The following is a 22,270-nucleotide window of genomic DNA, read 5'->3' as shown; positions in this document are numbered from 1 at the left end:
AAAAGAATGTGTATCCTGTTGCTTTTGGATGGAGTGTTCTGTAGGTGTCCATTAGGTCTATCTGTTCTAATACGTTGTTCAGTGCCTCTGTCTCTTTACTTATTTTCTGTCTGGTTGATCTGTCCTTTGGACTGAGTGGTGTGTTGAAGTCTCCTAAAATGAATGCATTGCATTCTATTTCCCCCTTTAATTCTGTTAGTATTTGTTTCACGTTTGTAGGTGATCCTGTTTTGGGTGCATACATATTTATAATAGTTATATCCTCTTGTTGGACTGACACCTTTATCATTATGTATTGTCCTTCTTTTTCTCTTGTTACTTTATTTATTTTGAAGTCTATTTTGTCTGATACAAGTACTACAACTCCTGCTTTTTTCTCCCTGTTAGTTGCATGAAATATCTTTTTCCATCTCCTTACTTTCAGTCTGTGTATGTCTTTGTGTTTGAAGTGAGTCTCTTGTAGGCAGCATATAGATGGGTCTTGTTTTTTTATCCTTTCAGTAACTGTATGTCTTTTTATGGGTGCATTCAGACCATTTAGATTTAGAGTGATTATCGATAGACATGTACTTATTGCTCTTGCAGGCTTTAGATTCATGGTTACCAAAGGTTCAAGGGTAATTCCCTTACTATCTAGCAGTCTAATTTAACTCACTTAGTATGCTATTATAAACACAACTTAAAGGTTCTTTTTTTCCCCTTCTTTTCCTTCCTCCTCCATTCTTTATATATTAGTTTTCATATTCTGTACTCAGTCTCTCCCTTGATTCATTTGGGGGTAGTTGATTTGATTTTGCATCTGTTAGTAATTAATTGTTCTACTTTCTTTGCTGTGGTTTTATTTCCTCTGTTGACAGCTGTTTACCCTTAGGAATACTTCCATCTATAGCAGTCCCTCCAAAATGCACTGTAGAGGTGGTTTGTGGGAGGTAAATTCTCTCAACTTTTGCTTATCTGAAAATTGTTTAGTCCATCTTTCAAATTTAAATGATAACATTGCTGGATATAGTATTCTTGGTTCAAGGCCCTTCTGGTTCATTGCATTAAATACATCATGCCACTCCCTTCTGGCCTGTTAGGTTTCTGCTGAGAGGTCTGATGATAGCCTGATGGGTTTTCCTTTGTATGTGATTTTTTTTCTCTCTCTAGCTGCTTTTAAAAGTCTGTGCTTATCCTTGATCTTTGCCATTTTAATTATTATTTGTCTTGTTGTCTTACTTGGGTTCCTTGTGTTAGGAGATCTGTGTACCTCTGTGGCCTGAAAGAGTGTCTCCTCCAGATTGGGGAAGTTTTCAGCAATTACCTCCTCAATGCCACTTACTATCCCTTTTCCTCTCTCTTCTTCTTCTGGTACCCCTATAATGCAAATATTGTTCCGTTTGGATTGGTCACACAGTTCTCTCAATATTCTTTCATCTTTGAGATCCTTTTTTCTCTCTGTGCCTTAGCTTCTTTGTATTCCTCTTCCCTTATTTCTATTGCATTTACCATCTCTTCTACTATATCTAATATGCTTTTAAATCCCTCCAGTGTATGTTTCATTTCAGATATGGAATTTCTTAATGATTGAATCTCCATCCTAAATTTGTCCCTGAGTTCTTGAATATTTTTCTGTACCTCCATGAGCATGTTTATGATTTTTATTTTGAACTCTCTTTCAGGAAGATTAGTGTGTTCAGTTTCATTTGTCTCTTTTTTTAGTGTTTCTGAGATTTTTGTTTGAACCAGGTTCCTTTGACGTTTCATATTTGTATGTGGCACCCTCTAGTGCCCAGAAGGTCTAGTCTCTGGAGCTGCTCTGCCCCTGGAGTGATGTCAGGGTCGCATGGGAGTGGAACTGGTGCCTGCAGGGAGGAAAGAGCTGTTTCCGGCCTCCTGGCTGCAGTGCCTGTCTACACTGTCAGAACCAATGGGCTGAGCACACAGGTGTAAGCCTCTGCACTTTGCGTCTGTAGCTGCAGTAGGCAGGCCCTCCCTCTGGTTGGCCTGATGGCAGGGCAGAGACTGACGGTTTGTGAGCTGGTGCCAACAGGCCAGGAGGAAGGCACAGCAGGCTGCATATCACAGTGGGGTCCTCAGAGCTGAGCACCAGCCAAGGGACAGAGTGCCTGAAGATCCCGAAAGTTCCCAAACTGCTGGGTGCAGCACACCCAGACAACCCTGTCCACCTATCCTTTCCCTGCGCAACAAGCTCCATGTAAACCCTGCCCCTGCAACAGCCCTCTTGCTGTTAGGAAGCCTCTCAGACCGCCCACATTTTCCTTGGTCCCAGTGTGGCCTGATGTTGATCCCTGTCCTCCACAAAGGGCTGGAATCTCAGTCTCTCCAAGTATTCCACCTGTCTTAGCTTTCCAAGCCCACCAGTCTCCAGAGCACCATGCAGTATAGGTCTGTGTTCCCAAAGCAGATCTCCAGGGCTGGTTGTTCAGCAGTCCTAGGCTTCCACCCTCTCCCTGCTCCATTTCTCTTCCTCCCACCAGTGAGCTGGGGTGGGGGAATGGCTTGGGTCCTGCTGGCTCAAGGCTTTGGTTTGTTACCCTGTTTCATGAGGTCTGCTCTGTTCTCCAGGTGTATGCAGTCTCATGCAACTTTCTTTCCCGTTGCTCTTTTAGGATTAGTTGTATTAACTATATTTTCATATTATATGTGGGTTTGGGAGGAGTTCTCTGTCTCATCTCTCATGCCACCATCTTGAATCTCAGTCCAGTATAAAATCCTTTTTAAAAAACATCGGAAACAAGCTTAAACATGAGTTTACTTAATTGTCATTAGTAAAAATAGTCACAGGAGGGTTAAACAGATTGAAGGATTGATCCATTCATTCATGAATTTGTTTCTTATATAATTATTGAGGAACTATATGTGGGTGGAGCCATGCTAGATTCTGGAGATGAAGCACTGAATAAGATATAGACCTATCTTCATATACCATATGAAGATATATATGGAAGATGTGTATGATATATACTTTTGGAAGTTGAAGCAGCCCAGCTGAGGGACATCTCTTCATTTACCTCAAGGTGGAGGGTTCTGGGAATACTTAGTTGGTAATGTCAAATATGAGCCCAAAGGTGTTCTTGGCCATCGTCCAGGTAAAGATTGAAGGGGAACCTGATCCAGGTAGGCTGGAAGGGTTAAGGAAAGGAGAGAGAGGGACAAGCACAGTCCTATTGTGTCTGGATATCTTCGTCCGTTCAGGCTCCTATAAGAATAACTACAGACTGGAGGCTTACAAATAACAGAAATACATTTCTCACAGCTTTGGGGTCTGGGACATGCAAGATCCAGGTGCCAGCATGGTCAGGTCTCATGAGCTTTCTTGCTGTGTCCTCACACAGTGGATGGGCAAGGGATATTTCAGGGCCTTTTCCATAAGGGCACTAACCCCAGTCCTGAGGGCTCCACCTTCATGACTTCACCCCCCTCCAAAGGCCCTGCCTCCTATTACTATAGTCTGTGGGAATTAGCGTTTCAACCTATGAATTTGAGGGAGACTGAAATGTTCAGGCCAGAACACTGGGCAAGTGAAGATGGCTCTACAGGAGCAGGCTTCAGAGTCCTGGGGGTTTTGAGGAGGGAAACAATGAGAAGTGATCTAGAGAGGTAAGCAGGGGCGAGACCAGGAAGGGCCTGGAGGAAAGCCACTGATGCCCTTGGGGGAGATAGCCATGATCAGATGATTGTGTAGAAAGCTCTTCACATAGCACTGTGGGGAACAGACAGGAGTGGGGGGCTCTGGGCTTTCCTTTCTGGAATCTGTGTCAGGCCTCCCATGGCTTTGAGCCCCAGCCTATCTCGTGAGGACCGAAGTGGGCCAGAGCACTCTGTCAGGCCTCCCGTGTCTCTGAGAATGACCTACACCCTCCTGTGTTTGGCAGATGCTACATCACCCTCACACAGTCTCTGCACCTGACCATGAGTGGAGCTCCATCAGGACCTGCAGGAACAGGCAAGACAGAGACCACCAAGGACCTGGGTCGAGCACTGGGCATCATGGTCTACGTGTTTAACTGCTCAGAGCAGATGGACTACAAGGTACAGATCCATCTTTGAGAGGGGCTAAGGCCAGGTTTATCCATGCCACCTGGCCCAGCTCAGACAGTCAGGTCTCTGTGCCCCTTCCCGGGGGTCCTGTGGGTCCTAGACCCCTGCAAACTTGTTGACCTCCCTATAACTCTCAGTACCGTGGAAACTGCTTCCACTGATGAGCTTTGGGACCACAGATGGGTTACCTCACCCCTGGGCTCTTCCTTTTGTCATCTGCAAAATGAAGAAGCTAAACCTGTACCCAAAAGCCTGCATTCACTATCTGACCTAGAACCACAGAAAGTTCCCTAAGTGGCCAATATAAAATGGTCATATAAAAGTCATTTGTGCTCTTCCCTGAAAGTGGGTATTTCTCTAGAATTTCTCTTAGAGAAAAGTATTCTGTAACGGCAGATTTGACTTCTGACGACAGACTAGATGAACCTCTGCTCCTAACAAGGGATGCCCACGAAAGATGAGTGTGAGGCTAATGTTCTTCATTCAGGCACTCATCATTTTCATGTTTTAAAAAATATTCCAGGCTCAGTGTCAGAGAGAAAAGCAAGAGAAGCTAGAGACCCATTAGGTCTCTTCTAAGCTGGGAATATTCTATTCACAACTGGACTTGTATGTAGATTCCTTTTTAAAAACATATAAAACAGCTTGTCTCAGAGTCTCACTATTTTTATTTTGTTTTATTGTACTGTTTTTGTAAACTGAAGTGCCTTTTGAAAACAAGAAGGTATGTAAATAAATTTAGAGTGGAAAAAATTGCATTAAATAGGTTAAATATTTATATATAAATCATGTGATATGTTGATTGCTAAATAAAATGTAAAAATAATTTTAGAGACTGCAAGACGATGTGTGCGGTTGCCACATATAGAACTCCTCAAATGTGATTCATCAGCTATAACTTTCATAATTTCTCTCATCTACAAAATTTTGCTGTGGAAAGAGTTGAAGAATCCTAGAGCACCATGTTTTCTCATAGCAAGCAAACAAAATGAAATTCAGACCAGAAATAGCTGTGTTCCCTGTTGTCTACAGACTCTAAAGTTTAACATGGTTCCTTTTAAGATAATGTTTCTTTTTAAATCAGACTGGAGGGAAAAGAATTGTTTCTGCTTTAAGGAAACAAACTCAGCGATAAGTATCATTTTAAGTTTCTAGATCCTTCTATAGTTAAGCAATGACACTATTACTGAAATCAGTGGTCTCCCAAGGGGAACATTTTGGAAGACACACTCATTTAGATGTAGAAGACCTGATATATTGATTGAAGAAAATCAGCCAGATTGCTTCAAAGTCATACCTAGCATAGCAAATAGGAAGAGATGAGCTGGCCCCGTGACCAAGGGTCACTAAGGCCATTCCACTCAATCCTTTCAGAATCTAGTACTGACCCCTGACCCCATCAATTCCTCTGACAGTCCAGGATGAGAGGAGGAGTCTGCCTTTGTTTGTTTGAACTGCAATAAATTTTGGTCATGTGAGTCTAGTTTAGGCACAGCTCAAAGCAAGGACAACAGGCAAAGCCACAGTGAAACACACCAAACAGAAGGTGATTCTTTCCCAGACACCAAACATCCTTGGTAACCAAACTGCATCACTGAGGTGTTTGCAAACCTCCTCTTCCCTTTGTTGTCCAGCGATTCAGAATATTGTTATCACAAGCTGTCTCTGGCAAGTTAATCTGAGTATCAGCATTGTTCAGCATGTGTTGGGTGTGATGGAAGGATAGCAAAGATAGATGATAGCTAGCTAGCTAGATAGATAGATAGATAAATAGGTAGACAGATAGATAGATGATAGATTAGGTAGATGATAGACTCTCTCTTTTTCTTGATAGGTCTGGCTAGGGGTTTATCTATTTTGTTTATTTTCTCAAAGAACCAGCTCCTGCTTTCATTGATTCTATTGTTTTATTCTTCTCAATTTTTTTTTAGTTCTGCTTTAATTTTTATTATATCCCTCCTTCTACTGACTTTGGGCCTCATTTGTTCTTCCTTTTCTAGTTTCATTAATTGTGAGTTTAGACTGTTCAGTTGGGATTGTTCTTCTTTCCTGAGGTAGGCCTGTATGGCAATACATTTCCCTCTTAGCATGGCCTTCACGGTGACCCATAGATTTTGTGTTGTTGAGTTATTGTTATCATTTTTCTCCATATATTGCTTGATCTCTGTTTTTATTTGGTCATTGATCCATTGATTATTTAGGAGCATGTTATTAAGCCTCCATGTATTTGTGGGCTTATTCATTTCTTTGTGTAATTTATTTCTCATACCTTTGTGATCTGAAAAGCTGGTTGGTACAATTTCTTTTTTAATTTACTGAGTTCTTTTTGTGGCCTAGTATATGATCTATTCTGGAAAATGTTCCATGTGCACTTGAGAAGAATGTGTATTCTGTTGCTTTTGGATGGAGTATTCTGTAGATGTCCGTTAGGTCCATCTGTTCTAATACGTTGTTCAGTGCCTCTGTCTGTTATTGTCTGTCTGGCTGATCTGTCCTTTGGAGTGAGTGGTGTGTTGAAGTCTCCTAAAATGAATGCATTGCATTCTATTTCCCCCTTTAATTCTGTTAGTATTTGTCTCACATTTGTAGGTGATCCGGTGTTGGGTGCATAGATATTTATAACAGTTAAATCCTCTTGTTGGACTGACCCCTTTATCATTATGTATTGTCCTTCTTTGTCTCTTGTTGCTTTATTTATTTTGAAGTCTATTTTGTCTGATACAAGTACTTCAACTCCTGCTTTTTTCTCCCTGTTAGTTGCATGAAATATCTTTTTTCATCCCTTTACTTTCAGTCTGTGTATGTCTTTGTGTTTGAAGTGAGTCTCTTGTAGGCACCATATAGACAGGTCTTGTTTTTTAATCCATTCAGTGACTGTGTCTTTTGATGTGTGCATTCAGACCATTTACATTTAGGGTAATTATCGATAGGTATGTGCTTATTGCCATTGCAGGCTTTAGGTTCATGGTTACCAAAGGTTCAAGGGTAATTCCCTTACTATCTAGCAGTCTAATTTAACTCACTTTGTGTGCTATTACAAACAGAACGTAAAGGTTCTTTTTTTCCCTCCTTTTTCTTCCTTCTCCATTCTTTGTATGTTATGAATCATATTCTGTACTCTTTGACTATCCCTTGGGTGACATCTATTTATCCTTAGGAATACTTCCATCTATAGGAGTCCCTCCAAAATGCACTGTAGAGGTGGTTTCTGGGAGGTAAATTCTCTCAACTTTTACTTATCTGAAAATTGTTTAGTCTGTCCTTCAAATTTAAATGATAACCTTGCTGGATATAATATTCTTGGTTCAAAGCCCTTCTGCTTCATTGCATTAAATACATCATGCCACTCCCTTCTGGCCTGTAAGGTTTCTACTGAGAGGTCTGATGATAGCACGATGGGTTTTCCTTTGTATGTGATCTTTTATCTCTCTCTAGCTGCTTTTAAAAGTCTGTGCTTATCCTTGATCTTTGCCATTTTAATCATTATATTTCTTGTTGTTGTCTTCCCTGGGTCCCTTGTGTTGGGAGATCTGTGTACCTCCATGGCCTGAAAGACTATCTCCTTCTCCAGATTCGGGATGTTTTCAGGAATTACCTCCTCACTGACACTTTCTATCCCTTTTCCTCTCTCTTCTTCTTCTTCTGGTACTCCGATAATGCGAATATTGTTCTGTTTGGATTGATCACACAGTTCTCTCAATATTCTTTCATTCTTAGAGATCCTTTATTCTCTCTGTGCCTCAGCTTCTTTGTATTCCTCTTCTTTAATTTTTATTCCATTTACAGTGTCTTCTACTACATCTAATCTGCTTTTAAATCCCTCCATTGTATGCTTCATTTCAGGTATGGAATTTCTTAATGATTGACTCTCCAACTTAAATTCATTCCTGAGTTCTTGAATATTTTCTGTACCTCCATAAGCATGTTTATGATTTTTATTTTGAACTCTCTTTCAGGCAGATTGGTGAGTTCAGTTTCATTTGACCCTTTTTCTGGGGTTTGTGAGATTTTGGTCTGGACATGTTCTTTTGATGTTTCATATTTCTGTGTGGTGCCCACTAGTGCCCAGAAGCTCCAGTCTCTGGAGCTGCTCAGCCCCTAGAGTGAGGTTGGGGGTTGTAGGGGAGCGGAGCTGGTGCCTGGGGGGTAAGATCTGTTTCCTGATTCCCATCTGTGTTGCCTGCCTCCACTGTCAGAGCCAGTCAGCTGAGCACACAGGTGTAAGCCTCTGTGCCTTGTGTCTCTAGCTGTTGTAGGCGGGGCCTCCCTCTGGCTGGCCAGATGGCAGCGCAGTGACAGCCGGTTTGTGAACCAGCGCCATCAGGCCAGGAGGAAGGTGCAGCGGGCTGGGTGTCACAGTGGGGGGCCTCAGAGCTGAGTAGGCAGCCAGGGGGATGGGGCACCTGAAGCTCCCCAAAGTTCCTGAAGAGCTGGTTGGAGCAGCCTAGACAACCATGTCCAGCTCTCCCCTCCCCCGCACAGCAGGCTCTGTGCAAACCCCGCCCCTTCAGCAGCCCTCTTGCTACTAGGAAGCCTCTCAGACTGCCGCCTTTCCTCTGATACAGAGTCGCGGAGTGTGGATCCCCTCCTCCACAAACGGCCGGAATCTCTCTCTCAAGCACTCCACTAGTCTGAGCTCCACAACGTCCTGAGCACCACACAGTGTCAGTTTGTGCTCCCCAGGCAGACCTCCAGGGCTGGGTGTTCAGCAGCCCCAGGCTTCCAGCCCCCCCCTCCAGGCGGCCGTTTCTTTTCTGCCCGTTGGTGAGCTGGGGTGGGGGAAGGGCCTGGGTGCCGCCTGATTAAGGCTTTTGTTCGTTACCCTGTTTCGTGAGGTCCGCTCTGTTCGTGAGGTCTGTGTGAAGTCTGGTTCAGCCTTCTTTCTTGTTGCTTTTAGGGTTAGTTGTATCAATTAACTATATTTTCATTATTTCAATTAACTATATTTCACTATTTGTGGCTTTGGGAGGAATTCTCCATCTCACCTCTCATGCCGCCGTCTTACATCTCTCTAGGTAGATGAAAGAGAAGTAAATAAAGGATGGATAGGTAGATAATAGATGATAGATAAATGATAAGGTAAACATTGACAGGATAGACAGGCATGGGTAGGTATCTAGATGATAGACATAGATTGATTATGATAGAGAATAATCCAGTTCACTTGGAGAGTTAAGGAAGATATAGGAAATAATTAAGAGACATACTAGACAGTATGTAGAATGTGTGTTCTACAAACTCTTCTCCCTGGAAGAAGTAGGGGAAGAGCTACAGAATGGTCAGGAAAGACATCATGGAGGATGAGAGACCCGTGGCTGTTTAATGTGCCAAACAGGGGATGTAACATTTTAACAGAGCCTAACGCATTACAGTGTTAACTTTAAGGACACAGCCAAGTTCTCTGTGCTGCTCCTGGGGCCGACTTCATCCTGGGCTCTCGTCACAGAGCATGGTTGGGACGAGCAGAGGAGGGATAGAAGTCAGGGAGATCTGTTGTGCCTTTCACCAGGCAGCCGTGTGATGGGCTGTGCACGATTCCCACAGCAGCATGCTCTCCGGAGAACAAGCTAGAAATGAACACAGAGCACTGGTGAGGACATCAGAGTGGATGGGGGAGCAGGAGAAGATGGGAGATAGGGTTGAATAAGGGGAGGGACACAAAACCTCCAAGAGAATGAGACCTCAGTGGTGGGCGGCAGAGACACCCGCAGGCTTTGGAACACGGTAGCATCATGATGAAAACACAGTATTTCAGGAAGACTCCCTGGGCAGCCAGATGAAAGGAGACAGGAAGAGACTGGAAGGAACGAAACTTTGGGTGAGACCATGACTGTCATTCAAACCAGAGGGCGAGGAGCTGGAGGCTGGGGTGGTAGATGTGGACAAGAAAGAAGGAGAGGCTCAGAAAGCTCCCATGATACCTACTGGCTATGGAAGGCGTGGGTGGTGAAGAGGGAGGCGTTCAAGAGGAGAGGGGCTGCTCTCAAGGACCCACACATCCCATTTGCCGCAGGATTTCTATGTGGGGCTGTCAGGTCAGGGCTGGACACAGAACAGCATGGAGACTTGGGAAAAGGAAAGTTTTTGCTTTACTCAGTGTCAGTTGGGAAATCTATAAAACTAGCCACTTTCTCTGGAAATGGTTTTAGTGCTAAGACATTCTTTGTATTATACAGCAGTACTTCCCCCTTGACCTCAATTTGGAGATGCGATTGCTGAGACATCAAAGGGTTTTGAACCTGAAAGAATCTGGAATTATTTGTTGACCTCTCTGCAGCATCAACGCTATAGGACACCTGCTCCCCCTTGAGAAGTGCTGCCCCCTTGGTTTCTGACACATAATCCCACAGTTCTCCTCTAACTCTCTGATCCTGCCTTCCCAGTCTTGTTTCTGGTCCTCTGTTTAAGTTCAAGTTCTCCCTGGGTACTGATGACTCCCAAATCTACCTCCCTGCTCATCGCCGTCTAGCCGTTTCTCCAGCTGGGCAGCAGAGTCCCCATCCGGATGCCCATCTCTCCTACTTGGTTAACCCTCTCTTTTCAGGCAGCTCCTACCCACTCCTGCCTTCCTCCCAGCCAGATCCCTCACCCCATCAAGACTGTCATCTCATTGTGCCTTGTGGTCCAGGGAGCAGATCATAAGACACCCTGATTGTATCATGTCTTCCTTCTTGGTTCCATCAGTCACCAATGTTATTTCTCCTTCAGCACCTCTCACTGCCACGCCTGTTGTTACTGTCCTGTCCTAGCCCAGAAGCTCACCATCGGATGGCAAGGAACACACAGCCTAGCTTATGGTGCCGTGGTACGATGGCTGGTCACAGGACAGGGCTCTGTGGAGTCCCGGCCTCTGCCCAGGCCCTCAGGGGGTAAAGTGAGGCGGTGGCCAGTATCTGCCTATGGAAACTACTCTTTTCTCTTTGATATATTGAATTTCCATTTGATGAAAGGGACCACAGCTTTAAAAAGCTTTTAGAATTACCGTTAATGCAGAAAAGTGTGGATTTTTATTTCTGAATGTCCACATAAGTATTGGTGACATTGACAGGTTACTTTATATATCTCAAATCTAATAATATAGACAGCATGCCTCATTTTATTGTGCTTTGCTTTATTGCATTTGGCAGATACCGCATTTTTTATGGATTGAAGGTTTGTGGCAACCCTGCGTCAAGACGGTCTATGGGCGCCATGTTTTCTGACAGCATTTGCTCACCTTGTGTCATGTCTGGGTAGTGATATTCAAACTTTTTCATTATTATTGTATCTGTTATGGTGATCTGTGATCAAGGATTATGACTGTCTGAGAGCTCAGATGGTGGTTAGCATATTTTAGCAATATTTTTTATTTTGTATTTTTAATGAAATATATATAATATTTTAATTAAAGTATTTTTAATTAAGGTATGTATATATTTTTAGACATAATGCTGTTGCATAGTTAGTGGACTATAGTACAGTGCAAACATAACTTTTACATGCACTGGAAGCCACAAAATTCATTTGACTCACTTTATTGCAGTATTTGCTTTTTGTTGGAGTGCAACTGAACTCACAGTATCTCTGAGCTGTGCCTGTAATATACATTACTATGTATATCTCAAATATTATATATATGTGTGTGTGTATACACACGTATGTCTATATACACATACTCACAAATATAATAACAGCAATATCTGTTTGCAGGATTGTTTTGAGCACACAAATGCAATGCCTGGAACTTATGTTACCTCTTTAGAGAGACTGTGACTTGCAGTCTGAAATAGCCACAGCACCCTCATTTTAAGACTCCAGTAGGACTCACCAGTATCTGATAGTTCTTTGTTTCTGTGTCATTGTCTGTTTCCCCCCTTATGTATGGAAGCCCCACAAAAATAGGGGCTTTGATTTTCTTGTTCACTGCTGATTCCTTGTGACCTAGGACAATCCCCAGCACATAGTAAATGCTTAGTAAGTTTTTGTGTTCGGGTTGGGGAATCAGTTCCTTAAATAAAAGGTGGGGGTTACTCTTCTTTCCTGAATTTTCAAAGTCTGCCCCAAATCCAACCTAGCTTATGTGATGTTAGACTGGTTCTCCTAAAATGTTGATTTTAATCATGTTTGCTTCTGCTCCAGGTCTCCAAAGAGCCCTTATAAAGTTCAAAGCTTTTCATAAACCAGGACTGCCTTTGTGTAGTTCAGCTTTCCAGCCAAAGTGACCCCTTAATGTTTCTCTGGACATATCTTATTTTGCTTACCTATGTCCATAATCTTTCCTCCTTCTGGAAAGCCCTTATCTTCCATTCTGCAGACACAGATACTGTTCTTCTATTAAGCCAGTATTCTCAGTGTATTTTCTGAAGGTACCATATAGTTCTGTGAGATACCAATGCCCCAGATCCTCTGACTTCCTTTCTTGTGTTTCCACTACACTGTTTACCAGTATGCATTCTGAGAAAACCAGGGGACGTGAGGAGAGGGAAAAAAAAAAGCCATATAACAAAGTTGAACTAATTTAATTTTGCCTTCTCAGGGCCCTTAAAATACTGAGAGACAGTGTGAATTGGCAAAAGTAGGTTATAGAATGCAGTGTTTCCCAAACTTGCTTAACCAAAACCACTGTCTTCAAGGAGCATCTCCCAGATTTGGCACTGCATGAATTAAACTTTGGAAAGTGCTGTTTTAATACAATCTGAAATGCACCTCTTTGACAAACTGATCACTCGAGTGCTTTGACCCCCCTCTTTGCTGAACTCCATAACACTTGTGGTATATTATCCATCAGAATCACTGTTCATATAGCAATTTATACATTTTATTGGTATACTTTATCTCCACAACCTAATTAGAAGTTCCTGGAGGGACTGAGCCCGTCTGTGCCTAGTACGTGAGCTGTGCACACAGCTGATGGTGAGAAAGTGCCCACTTAGTACATGAGTGGGACTTTCCCATTCTTTGTATGTTCTCAGCACTTTAACAATGTCTCCTTGCTCATGGCCTTGAAGGTCTCCCTGTAACCTCTGTCTTTATATTGCTCTGTGGCTTACTAGTTCACACTGAATGCCCAGAATGGTTTCTATTTTTAGGACAGATATATCATCTTCCCTCTGAAATTCTTTGCTGTCATTTGAAAAGATTTACCTGTAGTTTATTTTCTGCAGATGTTATCACTTCCCATCCCCAAGCTCCAGCTTCCTATCACTCTGGAAAACCTGGGTACTTGGGCATGGATTTAAAGATACAAACTTTTGTTTTTAATCACTGCCTGCCAAAGGCTGAGTGGCAGGCTTTTTGTCTGTATGGTACAAGAAAAATAATATTTTATTCCTTTCTTGGGATTTTGGAAGCTACACAATCAACAGTAATGCAAACCTGATGGCATTTTAAAGGGATTTTAGTTCAAGTGTCTTGAAAAGGTTCTGTTTGAACCCATGTCTTATGTTGGCACCCATAGCCATAAAAAAGTCAATTGTCCTTGAAATTTTAAGTTAATAGAGTTTAGGGGGACTGAAAGTATCTATAATCAAGAGAATAAAAAATGACGTAGCCGTGTGATGGTAAGTCTGGCACTGACACCAATCTAATCTTCATGTATTTTGTTTCAGTCTTGTGGCAACATCTACAAGGGCCTGGCTCAGACAGGTGCCTGGGGCTGTTTTGATGAGTTCAATCGAATCTCCGTGGAAGTCTTATCAGTGGTGGCCGTGCAGGTATGGGAGCTAGATGCTGTTCGGAGCCTTGCAGTCTGGATGCCACATGCTGTGGAAGTCTACAGCCTCTTGTTTCCTACCTCTCTTCACCCACTTCCCTATCCCTTTCTCCCCGGGCATTTCCCCTTCCCTCTCTGGACCCAGGCAGGGAGCAGCTTCTTTTATCCTCCGGTCTTGGGGTTCTTTCTCTCCCTCTCCCCTCTGCCTTTCTCACCACTCTCCTCTACGTCCTTCACACCTCCTCCTGCTGGCCCAGCCTCAGGCTGTCTTACAGTGTCCTTCCTCGAGAAGGCCATGTCCAAGAGCCACTGTCCCCAGTGCATAATGGGTAGACCCTGCAAATTGGCCTTATTTTGAAACAGCCCAGCATGAAGCCAGTAATGGTTTCTCCACAGTCAGTTCCCTTTTGTTTCTGAAGTTCTGCTTCTGAAATAAGTTCAACCTGAAATTCCCTGATGCTTTTACACTCCAGTCCAGGAACACACCCATAGGGGACACTCTCAAGGAAGTGGTCAAACCAAAGCCCAGGCAAAATCTGAGCCAGGACCGCTGAAAATCATACACTCAGCCAAGGAGAAAATTGCACCTCATTACTCATGCAGCAATCCAGGCTGGCATATTGGTTCAGGGACTGCACCAGCTGTGGCGTTTCTCTCCCCCTCTGCCTCTCCTCCGCTCGGCAGCTTGTCTGTCTGTGCTCCCTTTCCAGTAACTTCTACAAAAATGAGTACACTTTGGTGTCCTTGTAGGTGGGTATTTTCATGTCTCTGTCAGGGTTGTTCAAGCAGAATTGCATATCCAATTGGAAAAAAGTATGGCAATTCCAAAAGCAATCACTCTGCTATTTTGAAATGTATAACACACTTTTTTTCCTGGAATTTTGCCATTATTGTTGCAACTGACTCTCTAGGACTTTTGGGTTTTCTGGGCCCAGGACGTGCTCCACTGGGACACACTCTTCCACTTTGTACGTCCAGCCCCTTGTCCCCCCTCCACACTCTGGCCAGAAGTCCCTGCCCTTCCCTCCCTCCTTGGTACGAGCCCCCACAGTGCGCTGGGCCGAGGTGCAAAGCAGCCAGAGCTGCAGATCAGTTGGCAAGGCCTTGGGAGCCCCCTAAAGTGGCGTTCCGAGTACTCAAGGCGTTGAAGAAATGCTGGAGTCCCAGAGCCAAGAGAGCTTTTTGTGTAACACCCTTTATAGGGGAGCTGAAGTTCTAAGGTAAAAACACAGACACATTTTAAAAATGTGAAAAGAGATGAGTGGGTTGCACTTCCTGAAGGCAGCAGACGCCAGCCTACCGCTGCAGGGAGGAGCCTGGCATGAGCCAAGTAAGATTTTAGCAACATGTGGCACCTGGAGGCAAAGGCTGGCAAAGAGGACAACACCACACACTGTAAGGGGATAAGGGAGAGGGGTGCAGAGAAAAGCTGGGAGGATACATGTGACATAAAGCAAGCCTATGACCTCCCTAAAACATGTCACCAGCAAGGACTTTAATACTTCATGAGTGGGTCTGAGGCAAGGCCCTAGCCTGGGTGGGGAGAGACAGGGGCAGAACCCTCTGTGGTCCCAAGTTCCATTCTCTGAAGAGAGAAGTGTGCTCAGGATATCCAATCAAGCCCCCTTGACAAGCAAACATGGCTTGTGCAGGTAATAGGACCAATCATTTGAAATCAGGGCTGGCCTACAATATAGAGAAATAAAACCTCTGCATCAAAAATATAAGTCAGAAAGGAAGCTACATCAGAGATGTGGTTGTTACAGGTTGTGGAGGCTAGAAAGAAGTGGTAAGCCTGTTGCTCGTTGAAGGCCCATGTAGGGAAATGAGGTACAGGGCAGGGCGGCCCAGTAGCAAGGACACTTAGGTGGACTCCACCCCACCACAGACCTGCTGTGAACAATCTGCATTTGCAAGAGATCTCTAAAGATTCCTACGCACTGGCAAACTGGAGACATGCTGCTCTGGCTGCACATTAGCATGGCCTGGGCAAGTCTGAAAAAATAGCTAGGCACAAATGCAGTCTCCATGCCCAAAGATTCCGATTTCATTGGGCAGGACCTAGGCATAGAGTTGTTTGGTTTTGTTTTAACTTCCCACATGGTTCTCATGTTTGATGTTCAGTAAACTTTGAGAACCAGAGCTGAGAAGGAGACTAACAAGGAAGGAAACCATCTTGAGGGCTGGGGAGTTTGGTTCACATCAGGACCCACAAGATTGAGCGTGGCTGGTCCAGGTGGGTGACCTACAGGGACACGTCCTCTTCATGTCAGGTGGAGCAGAAGGGAGTGAGGATGCAGGGAGGGGACAGTCTGCAGCTATGAAGGGGACAGGGCAGCAGCAGGTCTGAGCAGAAATCTAAGAATCAGCTAGACTGTGGTGATTCCTGAACTTAGGCATGCATCAGAATCACCTGGATGGCTTACGAAAACTCACTTGGTCTTCGGACCTCACCCCCAGAGTTCCTGATTTGGCCCGTTGGGGGTGGGACCAAGAATTTACATGGGAATTTGGTAAGACCCAGAGACACAGTCTGTGGACTAGTGGACAAGTCACTTATAGCTCTTGGCCTCTGTTTTCTCAATGGTAAAATGGTAAAAAAGTCTAATCCAGATCCCAGTTTTCTCAACTTTTGGCACTATTGTCTTGGGCCTGATAATTCTTTGTTACATAGATGTGTCCTGTACATTGTAAGATATTTAGCCACATCTCTGGCCTCCACCCTGTAGGTGCCCCCTAGTTGTGCCCACAAGAATGTTTCCAGACATGGCCAGACATCCCCTGGGAGAACACTGGTTTCTACTAGCTCTGCATTTTTGTTTGTTTTCTTTAATGGGTGGCAAAGTGCCTTGTCTTATTTCCTGGGAACTTAGGTCTCTAAATTATAACAAACGATTATTTGCAGGGCAAAACAAATGACTCAGAACTGGTATACACTTGACAAGGGGCCGCATATGGCTGGGCACAGTCTTCCTTCTGGTAGGAGGCAATTTGGGGAAAGTGCTGAAAAGCACTGCTTTGGCACCAGATTGCCTGGTTTTTAACTCAGGTTGCCCCCCTTACCAACTGTTAGACATCTAGCAAGTTTCTCTTAACCTTTTATTTTGAACCAATTTTAGATTCACAGAAAAGTTGCAAAAATAGCACAGAATTCTGACATCTCATTTCCATAGCCACCACTAATGTCAACGTCTTACCTGACTGTAGTATAGCTCCTTAGCTGCCTTCTGCCTCAGCTTCCTTGTCTGTTAAACAAAAATCCCCCCATCTACACAGCTGTTGAGGGGACTGAATGGAATGATCATGCAAAAAGGCTGAGAAGCACTGGCACATATCAACTACTCAACAAACACCAGTTGTTATTTTGTTGTCATTCCCTTGTGGCTTTAAAATCTCCCAAAGCAGAGTTTTTAATGGAGAAACAGACGCCTAGGGTGAGGAGTGTAAGTGACTTCTCAGGTATCAGTCTGTACCTACCTGTGTGTACCTCCAGCCGGCTGGGCTTGCAGGTTAATTCATACAGTCCCAGCCCACCTGCTTCTTCCTCTGCCCCAGCATCCTGAAGGACCGCTGGAAGTTGTCAGGGCCTCCTGGCCCTGACCACTGTTACATTCCGATGGCTCATGCAGTGCATCTTGGCTGCTGCTAAGGCAGTGAGGAAATGCAAGCTGACCTGCTCCTGTCCTGCACAGGCTGGGCCAGTGGAGCCTGCTATAAGCACTAACACACCAACCTTAACTGCATTCCTCGAGTCTGCTCAACATTCAACCCCAAGGGCCCTCCTATAGCATTTTTACACAGAAGCACAGATGCCTTCAGTCCTCCAGCACATCATCAGTTCTCAGTGAGTGTGAGGTTTCTAGCCTTAGGAGTCACAGGAGGGCATGCTGAGTCAGAGTGAGCTGCAGAAAGGGTCCGGGGGGTCACCTTTGCCCAAGGGTGCCAGAGCAATTTGTAAGTGGCAATAAGCTCACTTCCCCATTTCAATAACAAGGTGAGAGCTCAGTATATTTTACAGATGGGAGGATAGGGCTGGAGGAGATAACACAGGCTTCACCACTCCCATATCTCGCAGGGTGACAGGGTGGCAGAGGGCCATGACACCACGAGAAGCAGCAGGGCTCCATCTGTTGGTGGCGCACTGGGCACTGGAGACCACCTTTGCCAGAACGTCATTGACATTCTGTACACGGGAAAGAAGTTTCAGTTACAAACTAATTGCTGTGAGCTTGAGTGCATTCAGTCATCAGAGCTTTACTCTGGGAAAGAGCTGAGTCCTGATTGTGGAACAGGCACGTGTTCTGGCAGCCATTCCCTTCCAGGCACTGGAGAGACAGCTGGTCCAGCTGCTGTTTGTGGTCTGGCTGTCTCTCTGCCTCTTTCTCTTTCTGTCTCTCTCTGTCTCTCTCTCACACACATACCCATCCCTACAGTCCAGTCTCCACAGAAGCTGTGGCTACTCTAACCACCCTGAATGTAGCTGACAGGCTTGGGGCTCATTCAAAATCTTGCACTGAGCCTAGCTCCAGGCTTTGCATTCAAGAACCCTGAGAGGCTGGAAAGACTCAGAAACATTCTGGGGTCCAGCGCCCCTTTTGTCTTCCTCCTTTTGCTGCTGTTGATTTCTGCACACATTTTTCCAAAGCACCAAATGTGAAAATAAATGGATGAATTTCATTTCTGTTTCTCCTCCCACTGCTATAAGAGCGATCTAGCAGGTAGATATGACCCAGTCAGGCTTCAGCTTCAATGTCCTCTGGCTCCAGAACACATTTAAGAAAAAGCCGAATCTCTTTAGAAAGGCCCCCGTAGCCCTTGAAGATCTGGCTCCAGCCTCCCTTTGCCACTTTGGCCCTTTCTAGTCACCACCATGCATGGAACACTCCATCCCTAAAGGGGTCACCTGTGAATACACAGTCTGTTCTAGAACATAGTCTGGGGAGTGGCTGTGAGGAGCTAAACCAAGATGAGGATGATCACATTAGCAGTTTACATGTGAGCTGCTATTTTTTGGCAGCATTTCCCAAATGCTAAGCTCTTTACAGACTGTATTTTGTTTAATCCTCTGAACAGTCCCAATGGCTTCATCATGCTGTGGCTAAGAGCCCAGGCCTGGCTCATCATTGAGAAATGGGGACAGTGGTATTGAAGTGCTCCCCTCAAAGGATCATGATGAAGACCAAATGAGTTAATGCACAAAACATGCTCAGAAAGGTGCCTGCATGTGGCTGGTGCTAATACCCTTAGCTGTTTCCACAGAGGGGGCCGACGTTCAGAGAGGTCGGTTCACTCCCAGCCTCTTGGTAAGTGTGTTATGCATATGGATAAGGGCGGCCCGAGTTCTTTTAGAGGTGTAGCCAGGGCCCATCAGTACGGATCCAGCATGCAATCCCGTCCTTCACTGAAAGGGGCCACAGAGCAAGTGTGTGAACCATGGGTTCCAGCCTGAGCTGCCACCCGCCACTGAAGCACAGTGGAAGCATTTTCTGTTGACTTGTTCACCAGGTGAAAAGCATTCAAGATGCAATTCGAGATAAGAAGCAGCGGTTTGGCTTCCTTGGGGAGGAGATTAGCCTGAACCCCTCTGTGGGTATCTTCATCACCATGAACCCTGGCTATGCTGGCCGCACAGAGCTGCCGGAGAACCTCAAGGCCCTCTTCAGGTGAGCGTCAGCTCTGCCCCAGGCAAGTGCCCCAAAGAGAAGTTTCTTTTATTTTTCCCACTGAAAATGTGTGACATATCTATCAGAAGAAATTTGGAATGCTTTAAAAAGTAGATTTTACAAAACCATCTTTAATGCTATCACTGATGAAATTATGTTTTGCTTAATTGTGTTCTGTTCTTCTTTATATGTATACTATAAAGTCATATTTGTAGTCTACATTTGTGGTCTACACACCGTTTCACATTGGTTTGTTTTTTCAGTTCACAGTCTATCATAATCCTAGCATAAATAGTGTCTTCTCTTAGGCAGTCTTAAGAAATCTTCTTTCATGACTGCATTTTATTCTATCAAGTGCATGGTTCACAGTGTAATTAACGAGTCCCCATAGTTAAATATTAGGACTGTTTCCAACAGTTAAAATAAATTTATGCATAATGTGGTAATATACATCTTTGTATGTAAGTCTTTTTTTTTTCTGTATGCATGATTATTTTCTTTGGCTAGCTTCCCAGAAGTGGAATCACTGAGTTAAGAGGAAGGAACATTTTTAAGGCTCTTGATACACATTGCCAAATTGTTTTCTAAAGAGAGTAGTGCCGAATGACACTCCTAGTAGCAATGCATGAGAGCACCTCTTTTACTTTACTTTTGCCACCAGTGGGTATTGCCATGTGTGTAAATCTTCTTTATTGTGTGCAATAAAGAAAAAAATGCATTTTATAGCAGGGACTGGAGTCTCCATTCTTATTTCAGAAGAGAAACCAGCCCAACAAAAAGAAAGTGGAAAGATGCTTCTACTTCATGGCTTTTGATTTTCTGCCTGTGAGCTGGTACCTAACAGAGAGAGGCTATGAGAGCTCTGATAAAGCTGTTGGTCTTGTCTCTAGACTGAGAGACCCAGGCCTGTCTGTTTGGGGATGCAGAGGCTTAGGGGACTGCCGGGAAGCTCCTGTATACATTGTTCCCTCACATTTAAATGGTTCCCATGGTGGCAGATCCCTGTCTCACTTGGAGAGGTGTGTGGCTCTCCTTCAGGCAGATCCCCAGTTTATCCAAGAGCTTGTTGGAATGTCAACAGGCTGTCTAAGCTGGTACCACAAGATACAGGATTGTTTGCTATTTGTTTACACAAAGTGTTTATTACATAAGGCTTGTGCTACAAATAATGATGGGGGTGACTTATCACCCTGGTAAGAATTATTCCTTACATTGTGTTGCTGAATTTCAACGGAATACAGAAGAAAATTTGGGGGGACAAAACTGAAACATATTTGTAAAAACAATAAATGCAAACACCAACTTTAACATTAATTCTCACAAAACCCCTGAGATGGATACTATTAGTTTTCCCCCTGCTCAGTGAGAAAACAGAGTCAACAAATTGCCAGGGTAGATCCCTGTTACTGGGGTTAGCTAGTAACCCAACTAGTAAGCAGCAGTACCAGAGTTTGAACCCTGGCATCTGACTGCAGACACTCTGTCCCTCCCCATCTCGGGCCTGTCATCCTGGGACGCTCAGCAGAGCCCTTGGCATTCTTTCTTCCAATGTGGTGTGAACAGAGTGTTTCTTTTTCAAACTTGGTATGAGACCCTGTGTATAGTTTAGTATGTTGCCTTCATTAGTTAATGTTTTCCCATGTCATTAAATAGTTTTTCTCCTACCACATTACTTTTTGTGGCCACACTGCATTCTGTTGTATGGACGCATATTTAACTTTATTTCAGGCTTCAAAGTAATTTTGAGCATCTGAGCATTTGGTTGCTCCTTTGAGTTTGGATGCAATATGAAACAACTTAAAGGAAAGATGTAAGCGACTGATATGTTTTTGAAAATTTTATCTGTATAGGAAAAATACAATTAAAGGAATATAATAACCTTAGGCTCCTATTACATACCTAATCAGTTTTGAAAGTGAGTAATTTTAAAATCAAATGTTTCTAGAGCTAGAAAATCACAGGAAATCCTTATGCACAGACAAAAATCCCCTTCTATAGTCTCCTATACGCCATTTTATAACGAGTGGGGTTCATAGGTACCTACTTTAGATCTCAGCATGAGAGATTTCCACGTGTCTGTGGTAAGTACAAGGGAAGTCTGAGCATCAGAGCTTGGAGGTGATGCGTGTTCTGAGAATTAGGAATGGGGAGATTCTCATTTTCTTGTGGACACCAAGAGAAACTCAGTTCCTCAAGCTTAGCCCTTAATCTGTTATAGAAGATTACCAATCTAGTAATCCACTAATTACTAAGGCTTTACTGATCTGTGCCTTGTGCAAGGCACACAGGATTCAGGTTGCAAGACTCAGCTATGGCCCCAGTTCTGCCCCTACCTGCTGACATCATCCATCACTTGGACAAGAGTTCACTTCCTTTATCCTTAGTTAGCTCATCTTTAAATTGAGGGTCTTTGATGCAATAATTGCTAAGGTCTCAGTTTTTGCACTCACAAATGCCTCTGTCCATGATCTCAGCCAGTGACTCTTGTCTTACAAGCTCCCTGCAACTCTGTGGTTGGGAAACCTAATCGGCTCTCTGTCTCCTTGTATGCAGGCCTTGTGCGATGGTTGTTCCTGACTTTGAGTTGATCTGTGAGATCATGCTGGTGGCAGAAGGATTCATTGAAGCCCGGTTATTAGCCAGAAAATTCATCACTCTCTACCAGTTGTGCAAAGAGCTTCTCTCCAAACAGGTGCGCTCCCTAGCTAGACTGCTCACCGCTCCTATGTGATAGCCCCAGCTCTGGACCGGTTCTGGGGCCAGGATGTTAGGCAAACATTAGAGCCTTCTCAAGGACACTCACTCTGTGCTCAGCATATTAAAAGCTCTGAACACTTCTATAATAAAGATCTGTGTTCATTTTCTTAGCCCA

The 22,270-nt window shown here is 44.1% G+C and overlaps 1 protein-coding gene across 17 annotated transcripts in view; it reads left to right on the top strand.

The window, feature by feature from the left end:
- Nucleotides 1-22,270, top strand: part of DNAH9 (dynein axonemal heavy chain 9) — a 352,680-nt gene that overhangs the window by 104,836 nt on the left and 225,574 nt on the right. For all 17 annotated transcript variants that reach the window (XR_008997155.1, XM_057500838.1, XM_057500837.1 and 14 more), the window contains 4 exons: nt 3,879-4,035; nt 13,632-13,736; nt 19,241-19,398; nt 21,952-22,090. Coding sequence is in view for 16 of the 17 variants with exons in the window: in XM_057500838.1 (XP_057356821.1) it covers nt 3,879-4,035; nt 13,632-13,736; nt 19,241-19,398; nt 21,952-22,090 (559 nt within the window). In the remaining variant the exon portion in view is untranslated. The remainder of the gene's footprint in view (nt 1-3,878; nt 4,036-13,631; nt 13,737-19,240; nt 19,399-21,951; nt 22,091-22,270) is intronic.

This window comes from Manis pentadactyla, chromosome 4, assembly GCF_030020395.1.
Source record: "Manis pentadactyla isolate mManPen7 chromosome 4, mManPen7.hap1, whole genome shotgun sequence".
Classification (NCBI taxonomy): domain Eukaryota; kingdom Metazoa; phylum Chordata; class Mammalia; order Pholidota; family Manidae; genus Manis; species Manis pentadactyla.
This window is presented reverse-complemented; position numbering and strand designations above follow the sequence as displayed.